The sequence below is a fragment of the Sphaerodactylus townsendi genome, linkage group LG03, assembly GCF_021028975.2.
Source record: "Sphaerodactylus townsendi isolate TG3544 linkage group LG03, MPM_Stown_v2.3, whole genome shotgun sequence".
NCBI lineage: Eukaryota > Metazoa > Chordata > Lepidosauria > Squamata > Sphaerodactylidae > Sphaerodactylus > Sphaerodactylus townsendi.
Window position 1 is genome coordinate 124,745,659 of NC_059427.1, and position 22,245 is coordinate 124,767,903.

Here is a 22,245-nt window from a genome sequence, read left to right on the forward strand (position 1 = left end):
TTGTTTAGACCTGGGTAGCAGGATGGTCAAATTTTCCACACAGGTATGAAGCTCAGCAGCTGACCTAATATCAGTGTGGTATTACAAGTGTGGCAGCTGTGAATTCTTTCAAGGAACAGTAGCATATTGTGTAGTGGGAAAATCCACGTATTTTTGAAGGGGTGGCAAACATGGTTCTCCCATCTTCCATTTTATCTCCACAATAGCCCTATGAGGTATTCAAGGCTGATATACTGGTCCATGCCCCTTTGTGCTTAATGGCTGAACGTGGATTAGAACCCCAGTCTTTTTAGCCCTAATCCAACTTTCTTAACCCACTGGCTCTCCCCCAGTTGGCTTCCAATCCTTCAGCTAAAAATGGTTGGGGAACAATCATGGGGAAGAGCTGATGGATAGATGTGAGGATGAATATTGCTTTCTTACCTACCATTTCTCATTTGCAGATCTTCTTCCCAGTCCCTTCCTTGGCATTATGAAACAAATGTGGTGCTAGAAATCTTGTGTACTTCATCAATCAACCCCCCATAGTTGAAAATTTTCTCCTCTCATTTTTCCCCCAGAGGGCAATCTTCATAATCCAGCTCTGTTTGAGGGAAGAAACCCTGTAGTCTGGGAGATGACTGAGGAATACTTGGAAATAGTACAACAATATCCTTGTCCACTGTCCTATGTTAGGGCTCATCTCTTCAAGCTGTGGCATCACACGTGAGTTATTCTACTGTTTATGATTGTCCCCCAAATTTATAAACCCCCCTCCCTCTCTTATAGGCTGGTAAGAGGCCTTGGAGCTAAGAACCCTGAGCTTCCATGTGTGACTATGATGAGAGAAAGGGTACTTGGTGCCTTTAAACACCTTCCTACTGCCTCGTACTCTGAGGAGATTTTCCCCTCCAAAATTCTAACGGTCAGTTATGCTTTGACTGAGCTGCCCTGTTGTTTGTCAGTAGGCAATGCAATAGCATGTATGTGGTAATTTAGACTTTGTGTGTACACATTGTGTTTTCTCACTTTTATAAATTAAATTAAACAATAAGAATGGTCTTTAGTTGTTCAACTGGGGCACTTCACAGATAGGAAGATTAGCAGCTCTGTAGGGATACCAAAATAATCTTTCCGCTTCTGTCAGAAAAAAATAATAAACTGGCACCAGAAGCTTGTAAAATTTAAACAAGGAATCAAAAGTTTTTATTCAAAAGAAATAAATCAGGAAGTTTTTCTGGCAAAGGATAAAATTGAAATTATATACAAAAAGCTGGTTTCTGAGAAGTTACTATTTTACAAGTTGTTTCAGTATCTTTTTACAGTTGATACAAGATTCACACTGTTCACTATCTTTACTGCCTTCAGGTTGTTAGTCACTTGTATTCTCCACAAACTAAGGGCTCAGCTAGATAGGTGTTCAGTTTTCTTTTTGGCTCTCTAGTTAATGTGCTAATAAAACCTTAATTTCTACCCTCAGGTAAGTATAATAGTTTCTCAAACACTAACTCTAAGACAGTCTCTCCTCTAGAGTGTCTATCTCACATAGTGCTTACCAGAGAAGGACTTGCAGTCCCCCCCCTCCCTTCCCCCCGGAAACCCAGTCCTTTCTCTATTTACCAACTGAGCCACCTTCAGGAGTTTCATTGCCCCATAGCTGGATGGGTTCTCCTCAGAGAAAAACAGCCAAGCCATTAATCAATGTAAGTGTGCTATGAGTAACTCCTGGACCTTGGTACAGATTCCCTAACTTAAATCTGTCCTTCCTGGCATTTAGTAGCTCAGCAATCTTAGAACTGACCCTCAGCCACTACAGAATGGAGCTACAACAGAACAACCATGTTGTGTTCAAATCAGTTCTCCCTTCAAAACAATCAGTTCTCTGATTAAGAACGCTCTGCAGTTCTATCTAGCCAATCATGTGGAATTCCATGTTAACCCTTTGGGCTCTCAACACTATACTGCCTCCATGTGCCTAAATGTACATGTTACAGTTGTCCTTGATACTGGTTTTTTTTAATGCAGATGGGAGAACTGGAAATCTATGTCCCACTTGCATAATTTTAAGTTCCAGGAGTTCTGCCCATAAATTTCTTAACATTGCTCTGCACCTCGAATCTTTTTAGGGGGGGTATAATAACATACTGTGGGTTTGTTTCCTTCAGGTTGCAAATTCACCAGCAGTTGCGTGATGAGCTCGCAAAAGTAAAGACACTGGAAGGTCTTGTGGCTGTTAACAAAGAGCTGAAGTTGCATTGCCAGGTACCAGCAGTGAGGGGAACTCTGGGGAGCCTATTACTTTGCCATCCAGATAGGCTGAGGGTTTATGCTCTTACCAGATTTCCATCTCTTTCCCTGGAGAATGATTTCTTTTTTTTAAAAAAATGAATATGCTATGCTGACAGATTTATTCTACAGACTATTTTAGTTTCAAATGTGCCAAGACATTAAATTTTAGTTAATTACCATTTTTGCTCCCTCTATGAATTTAAGGCAGTAGTTTCTAGGAATGCTGAATTTTTCATTGTTTATCATTTTTCTGACAGGAAGAAATTGCTCATTTGAAGGAAGAAGATAAGCCTAAGGGAGAATTGCCTTTCTCCCACTGGATTTGTCAGCCTTATGTGAGACCAGGGTGAGCTGCCATACTTTAGTGTTAAACCTTAAAATAGCTTATGCAATATATGTTGTCTAGATTCTTTCATCCTGGGGATTAAACTCCTTATTCACCATCTCTGATTAACAGTTTGGTAAGCAGGTGGATGTTTGGAGGCCAGAGATGCCCTCTTCCCAATCCACCTTGTAGCAAGAACATCAAAGTAAGTGAGGGTAATTGTAAGATAAAAGGATATTCTGTTTAACAGGCACCTGTTGCCTGCAATAAGCTCTTCTTGGCTTAGAGACCTATGCACATTGTACCCTGTAGGGTCACTTCTCTCCCACTGAATTCTTGAGCTCCAAGCTGAGTCTCAAGGGGCAAGAATGTTTCTACTTGTAAGCAGTGATGTTGCTTTAGAAGACCTGGTGCCATGATGGCCTTAATAGTGTGCTTAAATTGTGAGGGAAAGGGTTGATTGTCCTCTCCTCTCCATATTTATTTACTAGAGCATCAAAGAGATTGCTGAATGCATTCCACAGACTGTGTGGAAAAAATGGGATGTGGGTGGGAGCTGGAGAGGATTTATCAAAGCTTTCAATTTGCTCTCCTTCCTGAAGAGATTTAGGCTGTGGAAGAAAACTTTGATGTATTAGTTCAGTGCACAGTAAACAATTAAAAAATCACCCACTGCTAAAAAAAGACCAGTAAAACATCCAGCCAAATGTTGTTCTTAACAGCTCTGTTTTTCACTTTTGACTAAACTGCAGAGGGGATGGAGTAGCCCTCATATAATTTGGCAGCCCTTTCCAAAGAGATGGTGCTTTTCTCAAAAACATAATTGCCTGGACAGAGGCTGTCATCATCCCCCTTTGAGAGGGAAATGAAAGCAGGCCCTGGTGGGCAGACTCTTGGGCTTGTACAGGGAGAGGCAGGCCTTCAGCTAGTAGTTAATCCTTTCCGAGAACATCTTTGAACATTCATCTGACATGTCACATTTCGAGCAGCCTCCAACTGCTAGCCATCCTGGAGAACAGGAGCTTTTAGGCTTCTTTCGTAGTATAGCTAGAAGAAAGCATATTTTTATAACTACTTTTGATTTTATTTTTTCCAAGGTGCTTATTCCATCTACATGGGTCTGTGTGGGAGTTAGTAAAATGATTGTTGCTTTGTATTTTCTTACAGGCCTAAGGAGACATGCAAAGAAAATGGCACTAGTGGGATGGAAGGAAACAACCGGGGGAAGCGAGCCTTGGAGGATGAGGATGATGGGAATTCAGATTGTCTCTCAAAGAACAAACAAAAGAAAAAACTGAGAAATCCCAATAAAACCTTTGATCCTTCCTTAAAACGTAAGATGTAGGACTGCAACATTGACTCAGTAAATAGTTTAGATTACTCAGATCTTTTTGATAAAATAAGCAGATGTTCCAAAACTAATCAGGCAACAATTTTAATCCTTTTGAAATTGGTGTACAATATTTGCTAATAGCAGGTGATGCTATCTTAGAAAAGGCTTTGTCTCTTCTGTCAAATTCAGTAGTGTATCATCTCAAAATTAAATATGTGACATCAGTAAGTTAGAATCATAGAGATATTCGCCTGAGATATTATTCCCCTTGTAGTTCAACCCCTGTTCAGAGCAGGATCAGTCTAAATAATCCTAACAAGTGATCCTCCAGCTCCGACTTAGCCTGCCAGTGAGGGGGATCTCACCACCTCCTTAGGCAGATGATTCCATTTGTTTCTGTAAAATGTTTAGGGACAGTAACTCAGGTTCTGGTTTGTTTCATTGCTTTCTCTCTGTAGCATGGAAGAGCATCACCAGAGAACAAACCGGATTAAACCAGAATATCAGTGTTTGCATATCATACAAAACCATACTGAAGACTGTTTAATAAACCAATTTTGAATTCTGGCTTCAGATCCCAGTTTGATGGACTTTAATCTCAGTTATACTCTTTCACATAAAGATGTTAGTTTGGTCAGTTGCTTGAGAAAATTGTATGCTTCCGCATTAGAATATAGTCCCAAACAAATATGAGAATTATCATTTTTATGCAGTGCCTTTGTCAAAACCATTATTTTGTGCATTATCGAACATGGTACTTTGATATAAGAGCATTTATGCCAAAATGTATTTTTACTTTCAGACTTACAAACAGATGGGGGAGCAGGGCTAGGTAGGCACTAGGACCCAGGCGGAGCATTCTGCAACAAAGGTTTGGCAAGCTTTGTTCTGTGGCGGAGGAATATACAATCTACTAACATCTTTATGTGAAACAAGAGTACAGTTACCTGCACTCAGACAGTTACACTAACCATAGTTTAAATCATGATTTTTCACATGTGGAACAGATCTGGCGTGGCATGCCTAGACAGATGGAACGTAACTGAGGAAACATGGGTTCAAGAGTCACTCGGCCATGAAACACACTAGGTTCCCTTAGACCAATTGCTTTCTCTTCACCTAATCTGCCTCAAAGTTCCTTGGAGCTGGGGGAGGGGACAGAGGTGGAACTGTAGTTCATTGTGAGGAAAGAGAAACATAAATTGTAATAAGGCTGAAGAATTAAGAAATAGTGCAGGAATATTAGTCACAGAGTAGAGATTATAAGAGAGGAAAGGTTTTTGCCTGAGATATTATTCCCATTAGTTGTAGTGAAAGCTGACGTAATGTTCTTTTATATGTCTTTCTCCTTCCTTAGGCACACCCTATTCTACTTACATAGAATTATTCCAAGAGTTTTTTTAAAATTGACCTTAGCGTAAGCCTACCGCTCCACTTAACAAAATTTTGACGTCTTCTTCCCATTTAAATGGATCCTCTGCCAAGAATGATCCACTTAAGTTGAAGGACTCTTGGTTTTTTCTAAAGTTTCAACAAAATTCCTTTGTATTAATGAGCTTTTAAAATTCAAGCTGTAGAACTTGTCTTCTTAGTCTCAAGGCACAGAAAATGCTTTTCCTGTTTGTACATCAGTGGCAGTCTAAAATACCCAGAAATTAAATCTTTTTTCTTCTCTTTTCCAGCTAAATATGCAAAATGTGATCAGTGTGGAAATCCAAAGGTAGGGATCTCTTTGGTCGCTTACAAGCAGGTTGATTGCCTTGGCTTGGAAGCTATTGGGAAGTGGTTTTTTATCCATCCCCCGTAGAATCAGGGTGCTTGTGTGCACCTCTAGGGGTGTTCCCCATCTTTCCTGCAGTCTTTCCCAAATCTGCTCAGCTGCAGTGTTTTGGAAAAGGTACCCCTGTGGATGGGAAAATCCAGAGCTTCCTGGACCCACCAGCACTGGCACCGTTTTTCTTGCCTTAGTGTTCTGGCAGCGGCCATTTCCCTTTCCATTGGAGGGCTCTTTTAAAATAAAAATAAAAATAGCAGTTGACACATCATTACCTCACTATAATATTTTAATGCTCTGTCCATCACATAATCTGAATTGCCAGTTTACATTTTAAAAAGTCTGTAGCCATTTCTTTACAGTGGTGTGCTCTCCCTATCTCCCACCCCTGTATTTTTGCAAGATAAGACTTAGTGACCAGCTGCTGTGTTAAATTGAGGTATACTGCCATCTGCTGGAATCTTCGTAAGTGATTGGCTCTTTTACAAGAGCTAGATTCCAAGTCCAGTCGCCCCTTAAAGGCAAAAAATAATTTTTGGAGTATAAGCTTTCGAGAGTGAAAGCTCTTTTCGTCAGATGCCTTGTGTTCTTTTACAGTACTCTGTTGTGCTGGTGAAGAATCGTGTAATGTTATCAGTTTCTACAGTGCTTGCTTTAAACTTTTGCTGTTGGTACTGAATGAATACTTGGCCTTTTCTGTTTTTTCTCCGTGGTAGAACTATTTCATGGATCTTAGATTTGTTACTTCTTGGTACCATGATAATTTTTAATCATCTTTTTTTTTTGCTGTCATCATATCTGGTTTATGGAGACCCCTGTGTGAGGTGGAGGGGGTTTCAAGGCAAGAGATATTCGGAGGTTGTTTGCCATTGCCTGCCCCAACATCGTGACCTTAGTATTCCTTGGAGGTCTCCCATGCAAATGCTGTCCAAGGTCAAACTAGCTTCGCTTCTGAGATCTGATGAGATCAGGCTAGCCTGCAGCTACCCAGGTCAGGGCCTAATGTAATAGTGAGCTGTCCTGCTGGACATTTCTAATGTGGACTTTCTTGATCTATTGTCCAGAGCACTGTGAAATAAGACTAGCACAAAACTTCAATATCTGTACTGATTCCTTTCAGCATCTGCTCAGAAAGTAGAAGAAATCACTTACTGCTGTGTTGTTCTTTTTGTGTTTAGCGTGACTCTTGGGATTAGTGACCTTCTAGTTTAATTTTACCTTTTGCTTTCAGGCAAAAGGCCTTAGTGAGTTTTTTTGCTGGAGGTGATGTTGGGAAAGGGCTCTCTTTCATTTGGGTTTTTTGCCATTAGATTTTTTTTTTTATTATGGGTAGACTTTGGTTGATTCTTCTCAGTGAGGAATTCTGAGATCAATAACTTCTTCATATACAGTAATGTAAATAAGTCTGTTGAAAGTCATAACATTCTGTGTCAGTGGGCTTGAGTTTTTAGTCCAAAACAAAGAGTGGTTCAGGCATTTATCCTGCCTTTATATCCCAACAATCAGCAATATAAAATCAACAGTGCCAACAATATAAAATATTGCATCACCTATTACAGTCTCATGAAATTTTCACTCCCGAGATTGTGTTTCTGCAGGGAACTAATCACACCATAATTTTGAGGGCAGACAGATCATCTTGAGAGGGGAGAGCCTATTGCCACGTTCCAGCTCTGGTCGCAGCGACATGGTGGGCAAAAATGGGTTTTAAAATAACTCTGGCACAATAACTCACAGAGTTGGGTTCATTCCACCTTTTAAAAAAGCAATCATTGTTGAAGATACTGTTTCTGGTGAATTGATGGCTTTTAAGAACTTCCTTTGGGCAGGTTTAGTCTCTAGTTAGTGGCTTGATATTTGTGGTTTATAAACTCTTAAAGGTCTTTTGAGAGTGCCCCTACAAATGGAGCAGAGCTCTTAAGCCAGTTTGTGTTGGAGTCACTTATGGAAAGCTTCTCTGGCATCTGTATTAATACATAGCTGTGGGAGGAACCTTGTAAGATCTTGGCCATTGTGTATCTCATCCATGAAAAATGCATCATATAATGGGAAATGGAAACTGGTGTCACTTGCAGAAGGCTTGCCTGAAGATGGTCGTGGCCCAAGTCACAGTTTCTTATCTTGCCCCATGGTTGGGTCACAACTCCCTCTAAGGACCCTGTTTATTTTGAAGGAACAGGATACTGATAATAAAAAGGTAGTTTTATCCCTTTATTGATGGCCAGTTTGGTGGTAGCCAGGTACTGTGGGTGCCATGGCACCCACTGACACCTTTTCTGAATCTAGCTTGAACAACTGGCATTTCTCAGTCTGTGTATGGTAACAGTATTTGTTGTAAGATTTTGAGCATCACTTTATTTGCATGAGAAATTAATGCAATGGTCCAAATGTGGAGTGGCATTTACATTGAAAATGGGGTCATGCCAATTCCACGTCCTTTTGAACACCCCCAGGACTGCACTGTATTTGAGTCTTTAGTGTTTGGTTGCTTTTAGCTTTTCAGGGGGGGCGGGTATGTGTTGTTTCCTGACAACTCATCAGCAACGACATCAACAAGGAATAACTTGCAGTGACGCCACTGGAGGCTTAAGGACTTGGCTTCTCAACTGCTGTTTTCCGTCGTAGATTAACTCTTCATTGAGATCTTCCACTTGTGCACAATCCCGTCTTTACCACAGATCTGTCCGCATTCTCATATTGCTTCTTTCACATACAGTTAAACCCTCCGTTCCTAAAACTCATATTGCATGCGTTCTCTCAACCTTTCTCTGATTCTTTCAGTGATGTGCTCCACATACTTCTTTGTACGTTTGCAAGTTTAGCTACAAGAAAGTCTTTCTTTTCATATGTATACTGTGCATCAGATACAATACTTACAAACATAATCATGGCAAAAGAGCTGTTTAAAAGTTGATGAATATGGTTCATTACTTTCCAGTGGTCTGGAGGGCACTAAAAAGGGACAGTGATGTGGAAGAAGCTGCCTGAATAGTTCAGTACTGCACAGCTCTCTAGACTTGTAGGACATTTTAACAGGGGCTGGGCAAGGTTTGCAGGGATTATTGTGACCCAATGATAATGTCCCAAAACTCACCTTGCACCCTTTAATAAGTTGACAAATCTTGTCTTGAACGGGGTTTCTGTTTTTGAAAATCTGGATCCTCTTGGTCATCCTACATAAGGTTGCTTGGCACAGACCCTTCCTAACCAAGCTCTTTTGTTGGTGGAATTGGATCTCTAGGAGCAGCAGTGGCATAGTGGCTAAGAGTAGGTGCACACTGATCTGGAGGAACCGGGTTTGATTCCCAGCTCTGCCGCTTGAGTTGTGGAGGCTTATCTGGGGGATTCAGATTAGCCTGCGCACTCCCACACATGCCAGCTGGGTGACCTTGGGCTAGTCACAGCTTTCTGGAGCTCTCTCAGCCCCACCCACCTTGCAGGGTGTTTGTTGTGAGGGGGGAAAGGAAAGGAGATTGTCAGCCCGTTTGAGTCTCCTATAGGAGAGAAAGAGAGGATATAAAACCAACTCTTCTTCTCTTCTTCTAACGTGCCATAGGAATTTGGAATGATTTTTTTTCACCTTGTGAAAGGGGCTATCTATTTAAAAAATCTGCAAACCTCTAGTACTTAAGGTTTGTTTTAGATCCTAGTTTACCCAGGAAGGATTTCATTAATGTAGCTATGTGTACATAGTTTTTCAGTCACAGTACTGGCAGTGTTGGATTAAAATGTAAAATTGGCTAATTATTACTTTTTGTTTGTTCCTAGGGCAACAAATGTGTTTTTAACCTGTGCCGAGGATGCTGCAAAAAAAGGGCTTTTAGAGAGACTGCAGATTGTCCAGGTATGTGTAGCTCAGCTTAGTTTTATAGAATAGTTGGACACATCAAACTGGGATAATTTGTTAGACTTGTGTATTTTAATTTAAAAACTTCCGTCATTCAAGAAATTTGAAGTATAGATTTACATTTTTGCACATCTATATATAAAAAAGCAAACAGTGACTTTGTTAGTCACTCCCTAACGCCGAAACAGCTGGACGGATCGCCCCCAAATTTTCACATGACGTTCCTCCCTGTTGCGGGCAGGTAATGGGACCTTCAAATCGCCGAAAGTCCATACCTGAGCCAGGTAAAACAGCTTTTTCCTGGCGCACCAGGCCATGAAGCTGGCTGTGTTTAACTGACACCCTTAGAATGTTCGTGCAGCCTGTCTGTCCGTGGCCTGAGGGCTTAGAACAGGGGTAGGGAACCTGCGGCTCTCCAGATGTTCAGATCCATACTTCAGTTCTTCCTGCATGGCCAATTGGCCATGCAGGAAGGGGCTGATGGGAATTGTAGTTCCTGAACATCTGGAGAGCCGCAGGTTCCCTACCCCTGGCTTAGAATGTTCATGCAGATGGGCAGAGATGAGCAGTGAAAACAGTAAATAGGTAACACTGTTAGGTAATACGAGTGGAAGTGAAACACATACACACTTTGCCGTGTGAGACGTCAGGTGGGGTTCCCCCCCCTCACACGCAGGTAACTTTCACTCTCTGTGCCTCACCCACTGCTACCACACAATACACGTCCAGCTCATCCTCACACACCTCACTCTGCCCTCCCTCACATCCAACCACTTCCTCACTCCCTCACATCCAACCACTTCCTCACTTACCCACTTCCTCACCCATATTCACCACAGCTCTCTTTTACTAAACGCGAGCTGGAGCTCTTCTGCTCTTTTCTTCTGCAAAAATTCCGCGGGATGGGGGCTTAACCAACACTCACTGGTCTGGGCTTCTTTTGCACGTGGCCCTTTAAGAACCCAGGGAGCTGGCCTCGATCTGAGCGCCTCACCACCCTGCCTCTGCCGCCTGACTGGGATAGCCTGCTTGCCCCAGTTCTGCCTTACCCAAGCCAGGACTGTGTGTGTCAACCAGCCTCATGGACAGCGGGATTCGCACTCTGGACAGTTCTGTTGTGGAATGGAAAGGGTTACCTTATACTAAAAACACAAGGCACCACCATATAACAATGTGAATTGAAAAGGGAAAGAGGGATTCCATTTGACCACCCCAAAAGGCTATGCTGCGGATCATTGGACCTGCATGGACATCTGTATGGGTTGCAGACTATGATGAGAAGGACAATTGCCACAGCAACGTGTGGCTGGGCCCCGCTAGTTATACATAAAATTTTGACTGCTTTGGAGTAAATCCAGTACATTGGTGTATTGATGTCTTTGGATTAGCAGAAGATATTTGAAGGAAAGAGGTTTCTCCCATTGCTAACTTTTTTGTGTTCCTTGATTAATTAGTAGAAACGTGGGATTAGGTTGAAAGAGAAATTCACGGTAATCTAGTCCAACCCCCTTTACAAAGCAGGAAATTCACAACTACCCCCAGAGACCCCTGCTCCATGCCCATAAGATCGCAAAAAACCCCACCAGGATCCCTGTCTAGTCTGGCCTGGAGGAAAATGGCTTACTGACCCCTGTTTGCGTTGTTCCAAGCTTAGACTTTTGCCACACCTACCCTGTGCCTGTGGACCAGCTTCAGGGAAGAGGTCAGGGTGGCTACTTTGATTCATTCTGGAAACAAATTGGGAGTCATTGTAGATGGAAATTACAAGGGTGGTTCAGTCACTATGGCCCACTCCTATGACCCAGCATTCTGGCTGCAGCATTCTGTTTCAATTGTTGCTTTCAGAAAGTCTTGTAAGTGCAGCCTCACATAGAACAAGCTGCAGTAATGTAACCTAAATGTCACCAGTGCATGCACCATAGTGGCAAGACCATTCCTGCCCAGGAAATGGCACTGTTGGCTCCCAAGGTGATGCCTGTGAAGAAGAAAGCTTGGATTTATACCCCACTTTTTCAAATGTAAGGAGTCTCAAAGCAGCTTACAAACTCCTTCCCTTGGTCTCCCTACAACCTTGTGAGACTGGTGGGGCTGAGAGAGTTCTGAGAGAGAGAACTGTGACTGACCCAAGGTAGCCCAGCAGACTTCATGTGTAGGAGTCGGGAAACAAATCCAGATCACTCCTTCATGTGGAGGAATGAAGACTCAAACTCAGTACTCCGGATTAGAATCCACCATTCTTAACCACCACACCATTCTGACCTTTCAGGAACAGAGATATCCATCTATTTATCCAACATGAGGCCCAGGCGAACCTGCTCCTTTAGGACCAGGAGATATTTCTGCTCCTGGGTTATACTCTCCAATTAGTAGAACCTCTGTTTTGTTGGGTTTAAGTTTTAGCTTGTTAACCTTCAACCATCCAAAACTGCCAATAGGCACCTGTCCAGTTTCCACTTCCTCCCTGTGATCTGCTGGAAGCATTATGTCAGCCACATACTGATGGCAACTCAGCCCAAATCTCTTTATTTGTTCATTATTTTATCAAAGTGTTTTTACATTGCTGTTACTATTTTGGATCCCAGAATACTAGAGAGAACGATATTTAAATACTATAGCAATCTTATAAAATGTAGCTGTTCAGTACTTCTTAAACTCTTTCTAATGTTAATTCTTTCACATGCCAGGAGATTTATTTTTACTTGATTGATGTGTCGATGTTCCTTTTCCATACGGCTGTGCTTTGGCTGGTAGTTAATTAAGTTCTGTTCTCTTCTTTCTCCTTCAGGACACGGTCTGCTTTTTAAAACCAAATATGAAAAGGCCCTTTTATGGAAAAGCAGTCAGTCTAATCTGCCCGATATTGAAATGACAGCACAGAAAGGAGAAATGGAAGAAACTAGATTACTCAAAGAACCTATCGATGGTGTTGCATGAGGCCTTGGCAATTTCTTCTCCTGGATCTGCTCATAGGCCTCTGACTCCCTGGGCCAAAGAAATCTCTTCTTCCAGAATACAGTAGTTGTCTAAAACGATGACTGCACTGAGCTATCCTTAACTGACGGACAGCTCTTATTTAAGGAAAAGTTTCTAACTCAGGGAAATATTTGGCAATGGAAATAAAAAAGATGCAATTAAAGCTTTTCATGCTGTGTTTGAAAGACTTTGAAGAACTAGGTCAGAAGGGCTGGCCTGAAATGTTCCACTGGAGACACCCCTTAAAGTCTTGACCTGCCTGTTTTAAACTTTATGTGCGCTTTTAAAATTGGCAAATAAATGTTTTCTGTAAGAACAGTATTTTGGAACATTGGTAAGGAGACAGTTGGAATATGTGGCAATGCTGGGAAGGGTACCCTGTTTCTCCGAAAATAAGACATCCCCTGAGAAAAAAACATAGTAGAGGTTTTGCTGAAGTGCTAAATATAAAACATCCCCCGAAAGTAAAACATAGCAAAGTTTTTGTTTGGAAGCATGTCCGTCGAACAGAACACCAGAGCATGCAGCTGTGGAGCAGAAAAATAAGACATCCCCTGAAAATAAGACATAGCGCATCTTTGGGAGCAAAAATTCATATAAGACACTCTTATTTTCGGAGAAACATGGTAGGAAAGTATTTGATTGCAGTTAAGATGGCCAGGAGCGGAAAGGAAGGTCTGCATTAAAGGGGGACTGAAAACTGCTCTGCAGGATCCATACATAAAGGACACTTCTGCATGTGAATTAATGTGGAAGCTGTGCTTGGACTGTAATTTATCAGGATTATAATTTAGTGGCTGGGGTCTTGTGTGTGTTAGGAAACTGCAGATTGTTATGCAAGTGATATAGCAATTGTTATACAATTGTTGGGCAGATTGTTATTCACACATCACACACTAATTTTGAAACATGATTCAAGTCCTGATTTTAGAGAGTTGTAAGGTGTTCTAATTATTTTTGTGTCATGTACACAGAAAGGTTCTACAAGAATTTGTATGCCTCCTCATGAGGCTTTGTTCCAGTTCTGCTTTGTTTTGATCTTTCCCAAACCTGGTTTGATATGCTCCGTTGGGAAAAATCACTGTCAAAGCCTGCCTCCACACCATGTAGACAGGAAGATCTACATTTTTGAAAGTCATGCTGAAATCAATTCTGTATCCCTTGTCTCAGCTGTCATTTCATCCCTGCTTTGGGGGGTTTATAAAAAACCGATAATTGCTAAATTGTTATAATGCAGTCTATTGCCATGATCTGCTTTGATTCCCCAACATGGTGCCCATGCATGCCAAGGCACCCTAAAGTTTCTAGAAAGTTTGCAGGACCAGATGAACATTTTGACCAGCAAGTGTTCTGATTGGCCATTGGAGAGTTGATTGCTGTGCTAGTTTTTAAGTTGCTTCAACAATAGATGTTACCACAGCTTTACTAGATAACTGAAGGTAACCTGCGAGTATGCAAGAAAATATACTTAAACAATGAGCTCATTTTAAAAGGTTTCCAACTTGTTGAAGAATTACTATTGGTTATGCGTGACTTCGCTCCTTGACATTTTGTGATTGGCCTGCTGTGGCAGCTAAATTGTGTTTGTACGTACCACCCAGTGTTAGAATTCCCAAGGTGCCCACAGACTCAAAAATGTTGGAGACCCTGATCTATTTTCTCTGAATTTCGAGCTTTCATTTACTAAGTAAACATCTCTACCATTTTTCATTGACGAAATTTCTACAGTGAAGAGGACTATAAACTAAAAAAAAATAAAAACTGGGAATTCAGAGGAAACAGTAAATTGGGGCAACAGATCTGTATTAACCTATAATACAGCAGGAATTGATGTTTTACAGGGGGTGGAATGCAGAGGAAATGGCAGCAGAAGGAAAGTGCTGTGTGAATGGCTCCATCAGGGGTATACAGCTTTCATCAGCAATTAATCCAATCCTAAACTTCTTGTCTCTGAAGCAAATTATATACAGCTGCTTCCTAAAAAATTTGTTTGGCTAAAGAAGTGCAGTTGTAAGCTCTATTGTGGCATAGCAGTGTACATACCCAAATTGTCTTTTAGAAAAAACTAGGTCCTAACAGAAAAAGCCAGAATGTGGCAGCAGAAAAAAATCAGACATTCTTCAGGTGCTGTGTGAATGCTGAAAGGTATTCAAAAGAAATATTGGAAGGGTCTATATACATTCTCACCTGTCAACCATTTTAGGTCCTGCTGATGGCAGTAGATTGCTCACAAAAATCACTCGGGCTTCCTTAACTCTAGCCAAATTGTATCCTTTTCTTTATCTTGCTTTAGAATGACATCATACTCATGAGAAAAAGAATTATTGTCTCAGGTTGCAGCTGTGGCCGTAATTCTTTCTTCAGAGGCTGGTACTATTTTTCTTATATGCTAGTTTGACGTTTCCAGAATACCAAATTTGAATGCTGAGATAAAGATATTCACTTTCAGTAGTCTAGATTATAATAATGCAGTTAAGTACGTGAGAGACAGTAGAAAAAGGGCAACAAGGGATTTCAGTAATAAGATTGAACAGTGAGTGATACTTGAGTGAAATACAAGAACATACTTTTTCCAAAAGCCACAAATTTCCTTGGAAACATTCACTTAGTTTTGAAAACTTTCTGTCAGTAACAATCAGCTAATATCTACTAGAAAGGAAAGAACGTGTGGTTTTGTTGGGTTGGGGTGTTTTTTGTTGTTGTTTTTTGCTTAGCCTTTGAGGAACATTTGTTTGAGCTGATGTATGTCAGTAAACTATTTTCTTTTTGCTCTGCCTATACCAAAAGTTAATAACATCCACATAAAAAAAAATAAACCCAATATGAGTAGGGCAATAGTCCAGCCTGAGCAGATTTCCACAACATCTACGCACATTCACACAGCAAATCTGGCATTATGCAACCCCTGTCAATATATAAGTCTGCCATTGCTACTCAAGTACTCTTTATATTCTGCAAATGCAGAAGTTAAAATTATTGGCAAGAAACTTGTAATACCTAGAAGTTCTGTACCTGGATATTATTTCTGGCTTCATTTGACCTTAATGAAGAAGAATAAGATAAATAACTTGTCTGCAGTATGCCTGCGTCATGCATTTCTGGAACTCTATAAGTTTTCATTAAGATACAATGAAATGACAAGGCCGTTCCACTGAAATCAGATTGATGTCCATGAACTTTATTTCATATGTATTAGGTCTTAACGTTGGTCCCAAATTAAATCAGGTTTGGGCACTAGTCTTAGCTTGACACTTTTAGGTGGAAAAAGCTGCGGAGAAAGATTACTGGCTTGGGCCCATTGCCAGTAATGTAGGATTTCCCAATAAGTATGCTTCTGTCTGTAGAAAATGGTACCCTCCTCCAGTGGTGGGATTCAGCAGGTTCGCACCACTTCGGCAGAACCAGTTGTTAAAATTGTGCTTGTAAACAACCAGTTGTTAAATTATTTGAAGCCCACCACTGGAACCTGTTGTTAAATTATTTGAATCCCACCACTGCCCTCCCCACATTATTATCACCATACCCTGATGTGGGGCAGCAACTGCTGTGACCCAGGATGGCCAATTGGGCCAGCTGCTGGCACCGGTCCATTTATACATCCTTCCCTGTTTGTGAGCCTTCCTGTCACCCACTCACCTTTCTGTCTAGTTCTGTCAGGGAGAAGTAAGTGAATGCAGCTGGGAGGGCGGGCATTAGGATGACTTGTGAGGTAGGTGATGTAGGAGAGGTGGGTAGGTGGTGGAGTGGGAGAGGTAGGTAGGCAGCCAGAGGAGGGGGGCACTGGTATTTTCTACCTGCCTGCCCTCCCCACACACGCACTCAAAATACCTGGAACCAGTGCTGAATATTACCCCCATTTGGTCTTATGACTTTATAACTTGGCCACAGTTAGGGACAGAAGAGTCCCAGACTAGTCTGGAGGGTAAATCATAATTATTTCCCATTTATTAGGGACAGTGGGAATACAGAAATGTGACCATAATAGATTTAACTTGGATCCAACAGAGAATTAGCGATGATCTCACAAGCCTTTAAACGTAGGGCAGAATGTGATGAATTATTTGTACTTTTAATACACGTATTTGAATGAATCATAACTCCATCATATCCTTCCTCGGATTCAGAATTAAATTCTTTCTGGTAATACAGATGTCTGCCGCTTAAAACTCCTTGGCCATCGTAGCTTTTCCAGTTATTTGGAATGTCCATAAGAAATAGTATTTGGAAAATTGTGGGATAATGTGGGCCAGTCACACATCCTCATAGTCTGTGAGAATGGCAAAGGGAAGAATGTCGTAAGCCTATTTGTGTCTCCATTAGGGTATAAATGATGAAAATAAATATAAGTAAGCAAGTCAGTTGCTGTCAGTAAAATCAAGTCAGTAAAAAAAAAGTGGTATCCTTGAGTCCATCATGTTACAATGTTCAGAAATTGGCTGTATTCTGAAGCTGGAACAAACCACACTATTTTGTTTATAAAACTGTATTTTATTTGGTGTGACCCTATCCCTTGAACCATCCTTCAAGCAACAACATTGAATTAAGGGCTGAAGAAGTTATTGACTCATTCTGCATCTGAAAGATTTCTTGCCACTCTGTGCTTATCATTGTTTTATAAATATGTACACTGTGTTTGAACACTAAGGAAATGTTAAGAGAGATCTAACCTGATGACTCTTGCTTCCTGCATGAGAAAGTTGACTGTATTCAGAAACAAAAAACAATTTGTTTATGATGTGAATGAACTTGAACTCTTTGGGGTTTTATTAGCTATCCAGTTTGAAGCCTTGATCCTGTGATAATCCATTTTGAATTTGGCATGACATCTACGTAGGGCACTTGAACAAACGGGGGTCTGTTTCTTGCACTCACACTGGGAGAAAAGTTTGAAACCACAGTGCATATGGCTCAATGCAGCATACCTACACCTACACTGGAATAGGTTAACTGCTTCCTGCATTTCGGACATTATAGCTTGCCCAAGGGTTGTGTTTCACAGAGATTGTCACACTTGTCCAAGGTAGAACACTGTAGCTGGTGCTTCTTGCCTCACACAGCATTTCCTAACCAAAGCTCTTGTTTATGGATCCCACACAGGATTAGAGAACACTTTGTAAAGAGTATTAGAATCCAGTCCCACCTTTAGGAAGAACTGAAGTAGATTTTATTGAATAAGCTTTTAAGCCTGGTTTTGTTGTATATTCCTACATCTCACGAAATAGGAAATTAACGTTTGTAGGCTATTCCATATTTTAAATGTGAAAAGCTCATTACAAATTCAGCTGTACCTTCAAGGAGAACAGAAAGGAACACATGAGTGGAAACATCATTTTTTTTCCAGGGGGACTGAGATAAGATGTCATTCCTGGGGATCCATAGGTCCCACCTGAAGGAATCCCTAGAAGAAGCTGAGCAGATGAGTGATGTAAGCCAAACCTCAGATAGGTTGGTCTCTCTCTCTCTCTCTCTTTCTCTCTCTCTCTCTCTCACACACACACACACAGATACAGAGAAAGACAGAATACGAGAACTGAACAAGCTCAGGCAAGCTGCACAGTAAACTACTGATAAATTAAAATGTCATGGTTCCATTTAGTTTTATCCTGGGGCAACACTCCTTCTTGCCCCTAACCATCAGAAGTATGTAGGCATGGGCCCCACATAGGACACACATACCTTTTAAACATTTCCAAGAGAATTTCTTATTTGATGGTTGAAAACCCTACGTTAATCTAAGTCCTAAATGAACTGACAGTTTATATCCAAAGTGGAATTCACTCTCAGTTTTACTCTCAGGTTTCATGCCTGTTCAGGCCATAACGGCATCCTCAACCAGTTCACTTTGTTCTGCTGTAGGGCCCAAAGGCAAACAAGCAGAAACTTAAAATAACACAAACAAGTTACACTGCTTTAAAATGTTGCCTTGGAGTCTTCTACCCAGTACCCAGTCACCTTGGCCTGTACCTTATTCTGTATTGAGAAAGGGGAATTGAGACAAACAGCCTATTACATGTTCATGCATGTTCTGACATGCTCAAAAACAAGATTCACCTCACAGTGAGAGATTCAGGATTGATCTCAGGTTTGCATATTAAAAAAAATAAATGCAGCTATAAGAAAGAAAGAACAAATGAACAGCTTTTGCCATGAGGGACAAAGGGGGTGGGGGGAGACATAAAAAAGATAATGGGTCTCCCAGTGTAACATGTAATTTATCCTAAAGATTAGTTACCCCAACCATCATTCTGGTTATCCAACTCCACGTACAGTTCCACACCTCGATGTGCCTCTGTAATGCTGCACTAAGAAAGCACAGTGCAGAATATATATTTTTTCTCTGTGTGTTTAATTCTTGAAATGACAGGAAACTTGTTTGAAGCCAAGGGAATATAGAAAATCGCCTGCGGCAACTGTTGTCTCTCACTGATCTCATCACCATTTCCAATGATATCTCTACATTAGTCTTGTTTGTACAGGAGGTGCCAATCAATTCCAAGAAACAGCAGGAACATCAAGTTGCACTTTAAACTGCTTCCAAGAGCTCACAGCACCTCCTTCAGCATAGCTAATGCCATAGTCCAGGAGCAGGGAGGGCAGCAACTGAATGCCAGCATCTAAGAGAAGAGTTCAAGTCTTCTCGCAGCAATTTTCCAGTCATCATATGTTTTTGCCAGGGCCACAAAGAGCAGTTTTGCCATTCCGAGAGTTGCCAGCCAGTTCAACCTGCATGTTCTGACATGCTCTAAAACAAGATTCACAGGTGCAATATTTATCTCAGTTTACATATTAAAAATAAACTAAATGTAGCTGTAAGAAAGAAAGAAAGAAAAAAGAAAGAAAGAAAGAAAGAAAGAAAGAAAGAAAGAAAGAAAGAAAGAAAGAAAGAAAGAAAGAAAGAAAAAGAAAGCAAGAAAGCAAGAAAGCAAGAAAGCAAGAACGAACGAACGAACGAACGAAAGAAAGAAAGAAAGAAAGAAAGAAAGAAAGAAAGAAAGAAAGAAAGAAAGAAAGGCTTTTGCAATGAGGGGCAAGGGGGGAGGAAATACAGGAGGAAAAAAAAGATAATGGGTTTCCCAGTGTAACATGCAATTTATTCTAAAGATAAAGTTACCTCAACCCCTTTATCCCATCCATGAGTTGCAGCTGGAAACATAGGGATTCAATATTTTCACTATTTGCTAAACTATTCAAGGCATGCAGGTCACTCTTTGCTGCTTAATTCTCAAGACCTATTTTGCAAACAGTCAGAGCTTTCATCAGCACAGCAAGCTATGTCCCAAGAAAGAGATGAGGAAGACCATTCATAGATGATTAAGAATTAGTAAGCACTTACTGTGTCAATGAAACAAGCTCAACTACCTACAGGCAAATGCCAGACACACCTGCACCTACGTTCATTTTGAGATTTGCTTCCAACCGTAGGGATAATGATTTGTTATTCCATTTGTCATACCTTCACATGCTGAAACAGTTCCTCATGTGAGGAAAGAGTGACTGAAGAATGGTGCACTACTTACGATTATATATCACTTGTAGTTTGGATCCTCACAATGTTTTTCTCTGGCGCAGGGGTGTCCAATTGTGACCCTCCAGATGTTCACAGACTACTGACGGGCTGATGGGAATCATAGTCTGTGAACATCTGGAGGCCATAGTTGGACTCCCCTGCTCTAGCGGGATGTAGGTCTGCCAGCAGAAAAGGGGAGGGCAAGTTTTTGTTGATTTTCCCCTCTCACTACAGACCCCTGCTTCATCCATCATGCATTCCCCAGGAACACATCACCACCCAAAGCACAAATGTAGACAGACATGTACTACAGAAGGGGAGAGGTCAGAAAGATTGCTTCAGCTACTGCTGTCCCAAGTCATGTCCAAAAGGATCAAAGCCTAAGCTCAATAATGAGCCATGGAGGAAAGTATTTTTATTTTGTACCCTGCCTTTCTCTCCAATGATGATCCTAAGCAGCTTATATTGTTCTCTTACCTTCCATTTTATCATCACAACAACCCTATGACGTAAGTTAGGCTGACAGAGTGTGACGGGGTCAAGGGCACCCAGTGAACTTCCATGGTACTAGTGGGGACTGGAACCCAGGTCTCTCAGATACTAGCCTGATATTCTTAACCACTATACTGCACTGTTTAATGTGTAGAACTCTGGACTGCTGAAATAAACATCTCTTATTTCACCTTCAGGGGGTACTGGCATGGGACATAAGATATACCGGTATACATTTCTGAAATCAAAGATTAACAAGCTTTTATACAAGCACAAGCTTTTATTGGATAAATCCCTACTTATAATTTATTTCCCTTATTTCAGAATGTGATTACATCAACACTGTATACTGCCATTTGATATATTATGAAAACCTGGCACGTGGGGTGGCGATGCACAGTCATCTTGAGATGAGTAATCATGTAATCATCCAGCAGCCTTGAGCAATATTCATGGTCAAGGGGCAAATTGTAGCCTCATACAGAATCAGGCACTTCTGTCAGCTTTACTTTTGAACATAATCCAAAGTGCTGGCATTGATCTGAATGACCCTAAATGGCCAGGAATCTAGGTATCTTCAGGACAGCTAACTCTCAAGTGAACTTGACTGTTGATATCTATGCCAGGGGCTCAGCTCTAGGTCCACCATCTTCAGAAGTTACCAAAGGACATACCTGTGGTGGTCAGTGGTGCATTTACCTAGGGACAAGGGGTGCCACTCTTCTGGTCATGTGGGGGGCCGCTAAATCGCCCCCCCCCACGTGACCAGGAAGCTGGCAGTGGGGGGCAGACTTGGATGCCCTCCACCCTGCCCATGTCAATCACACATGGGCAGGGTCAAGGGTGCTCAAAGACCACGAGGCAGCAGTACTTTGTGCTGCCTCGTCGGCTATGAGCACCCTTGATCCCACACATGTCACCATGGACTTCCTGCTCCCCAAATCCCACCCCCAGTGCTTATAAAAACAGGTCTCCGAGGCCGGGGACTGCAGTCTCTTCTGGCCTGCCTGGAGTGGGAGGTCAGAAGGGATTGCTGGCTGCCGGCTGGGAGCCCAGCTGGAGGGGGGGAGCTGAGGAGGGGGAAGCAGGGCACCCTAGACCTTGCCCATGGTGATGGCGACATGGGTGGGATTGAGGGCACTTGGAGACAACAAGTCTTTGTCTTCGAGCGGCCTCAACCCTGCCCATGTGTCATCCACTTGAGCAGGATCAAGGGCACCCGGCAGCAGTGGGGTGGGGTGGTCCAGAGACAATTTGTCTCTGGGTGCCTTTTACCTCCGGTACTCCTGTGGTGGTGCTGACCCAATGATGAAACTCGCCTCCTTATGAAAATCTATTTGGTATGCATATTAACATCCTTTTAATCCTTTTTGCCTACCAAATACAAAGAATAGCAACTTCTTTAAACTATATATGGTGCTATTGCTGTATTTATTCTACTGATTTTTAAATAATTAATCTTGATTGTGAGTTAACCTGAGGACTTCTGACACAAAAGAATGGGATAATTTTCAAAAATCCTACTTCCAATTAGACTTTTGGCAGTCGTGCCAAAATGGCATGGAGATAGTCTGGTTCTAGTCCCCAGTACGGCAGGAAGCTCACTAGATTTCTTAGAGCCCAGTCACATCTTTCAGGCATTCGTATCACCTGGACAGACTTTTGCCTGCCTCAGTCCTAAACCCCAATTTTGCAAACCTGGCAGATGAGTTGCTCCTGACCAGTA

At 41.6% G+C, this 22,245-nt stretch overlaps 1 protein-coding gene across 3 annotated transcripts in view; it reads left to right on the forward strand.

Annotated features, from left to right (window-relative positions):
* DUS1L (dihydrouridine synthase 1 like) overlaps positions 1–12,836 on the forward strand; it is a 28,986-nt gene extending 16,150 nt beyond the window's left edge. Inside the window, exons 8-14 of one of the 3 annotated variants that reach the window (XM_048490076.1) lie at positions 561–705; positions 2,145–2,241; positions 2,526–2,614; positions 3,761–3,927; positions 5,609–5,646; positions 9,469–9,544; positions 12,333–12,836. In XM_048490076.1, coding sequence (XP_048346033.1) covers positions 561–705; positions 2,145–2,241; positions 2,526–2,614; positions 3,761–3,927; positions 5,609–5,646; positions 9,469–9,544; positions 12,333–12,481 — 761 coding nt within the window. In that variant the 3' untranslated portion in view covers positions 12,482–12,836. Of the gene's footprint in view, positions 1–560; positions 706–2,144; positions 2,242–2,525; positions 2,615–3,760; positions 3,928–4,728; positions 4,781–5,608; positions 5,647–9,468; positions 9,545–12,332 lie in introns of those variants that run through there. The other 2 variants (XR_007243965.1, XM_048490077.1) reach the window with 2 other exon arrangements.
* Positions 12,837–22,245: the final 9,409 nt, after the last annotated feature.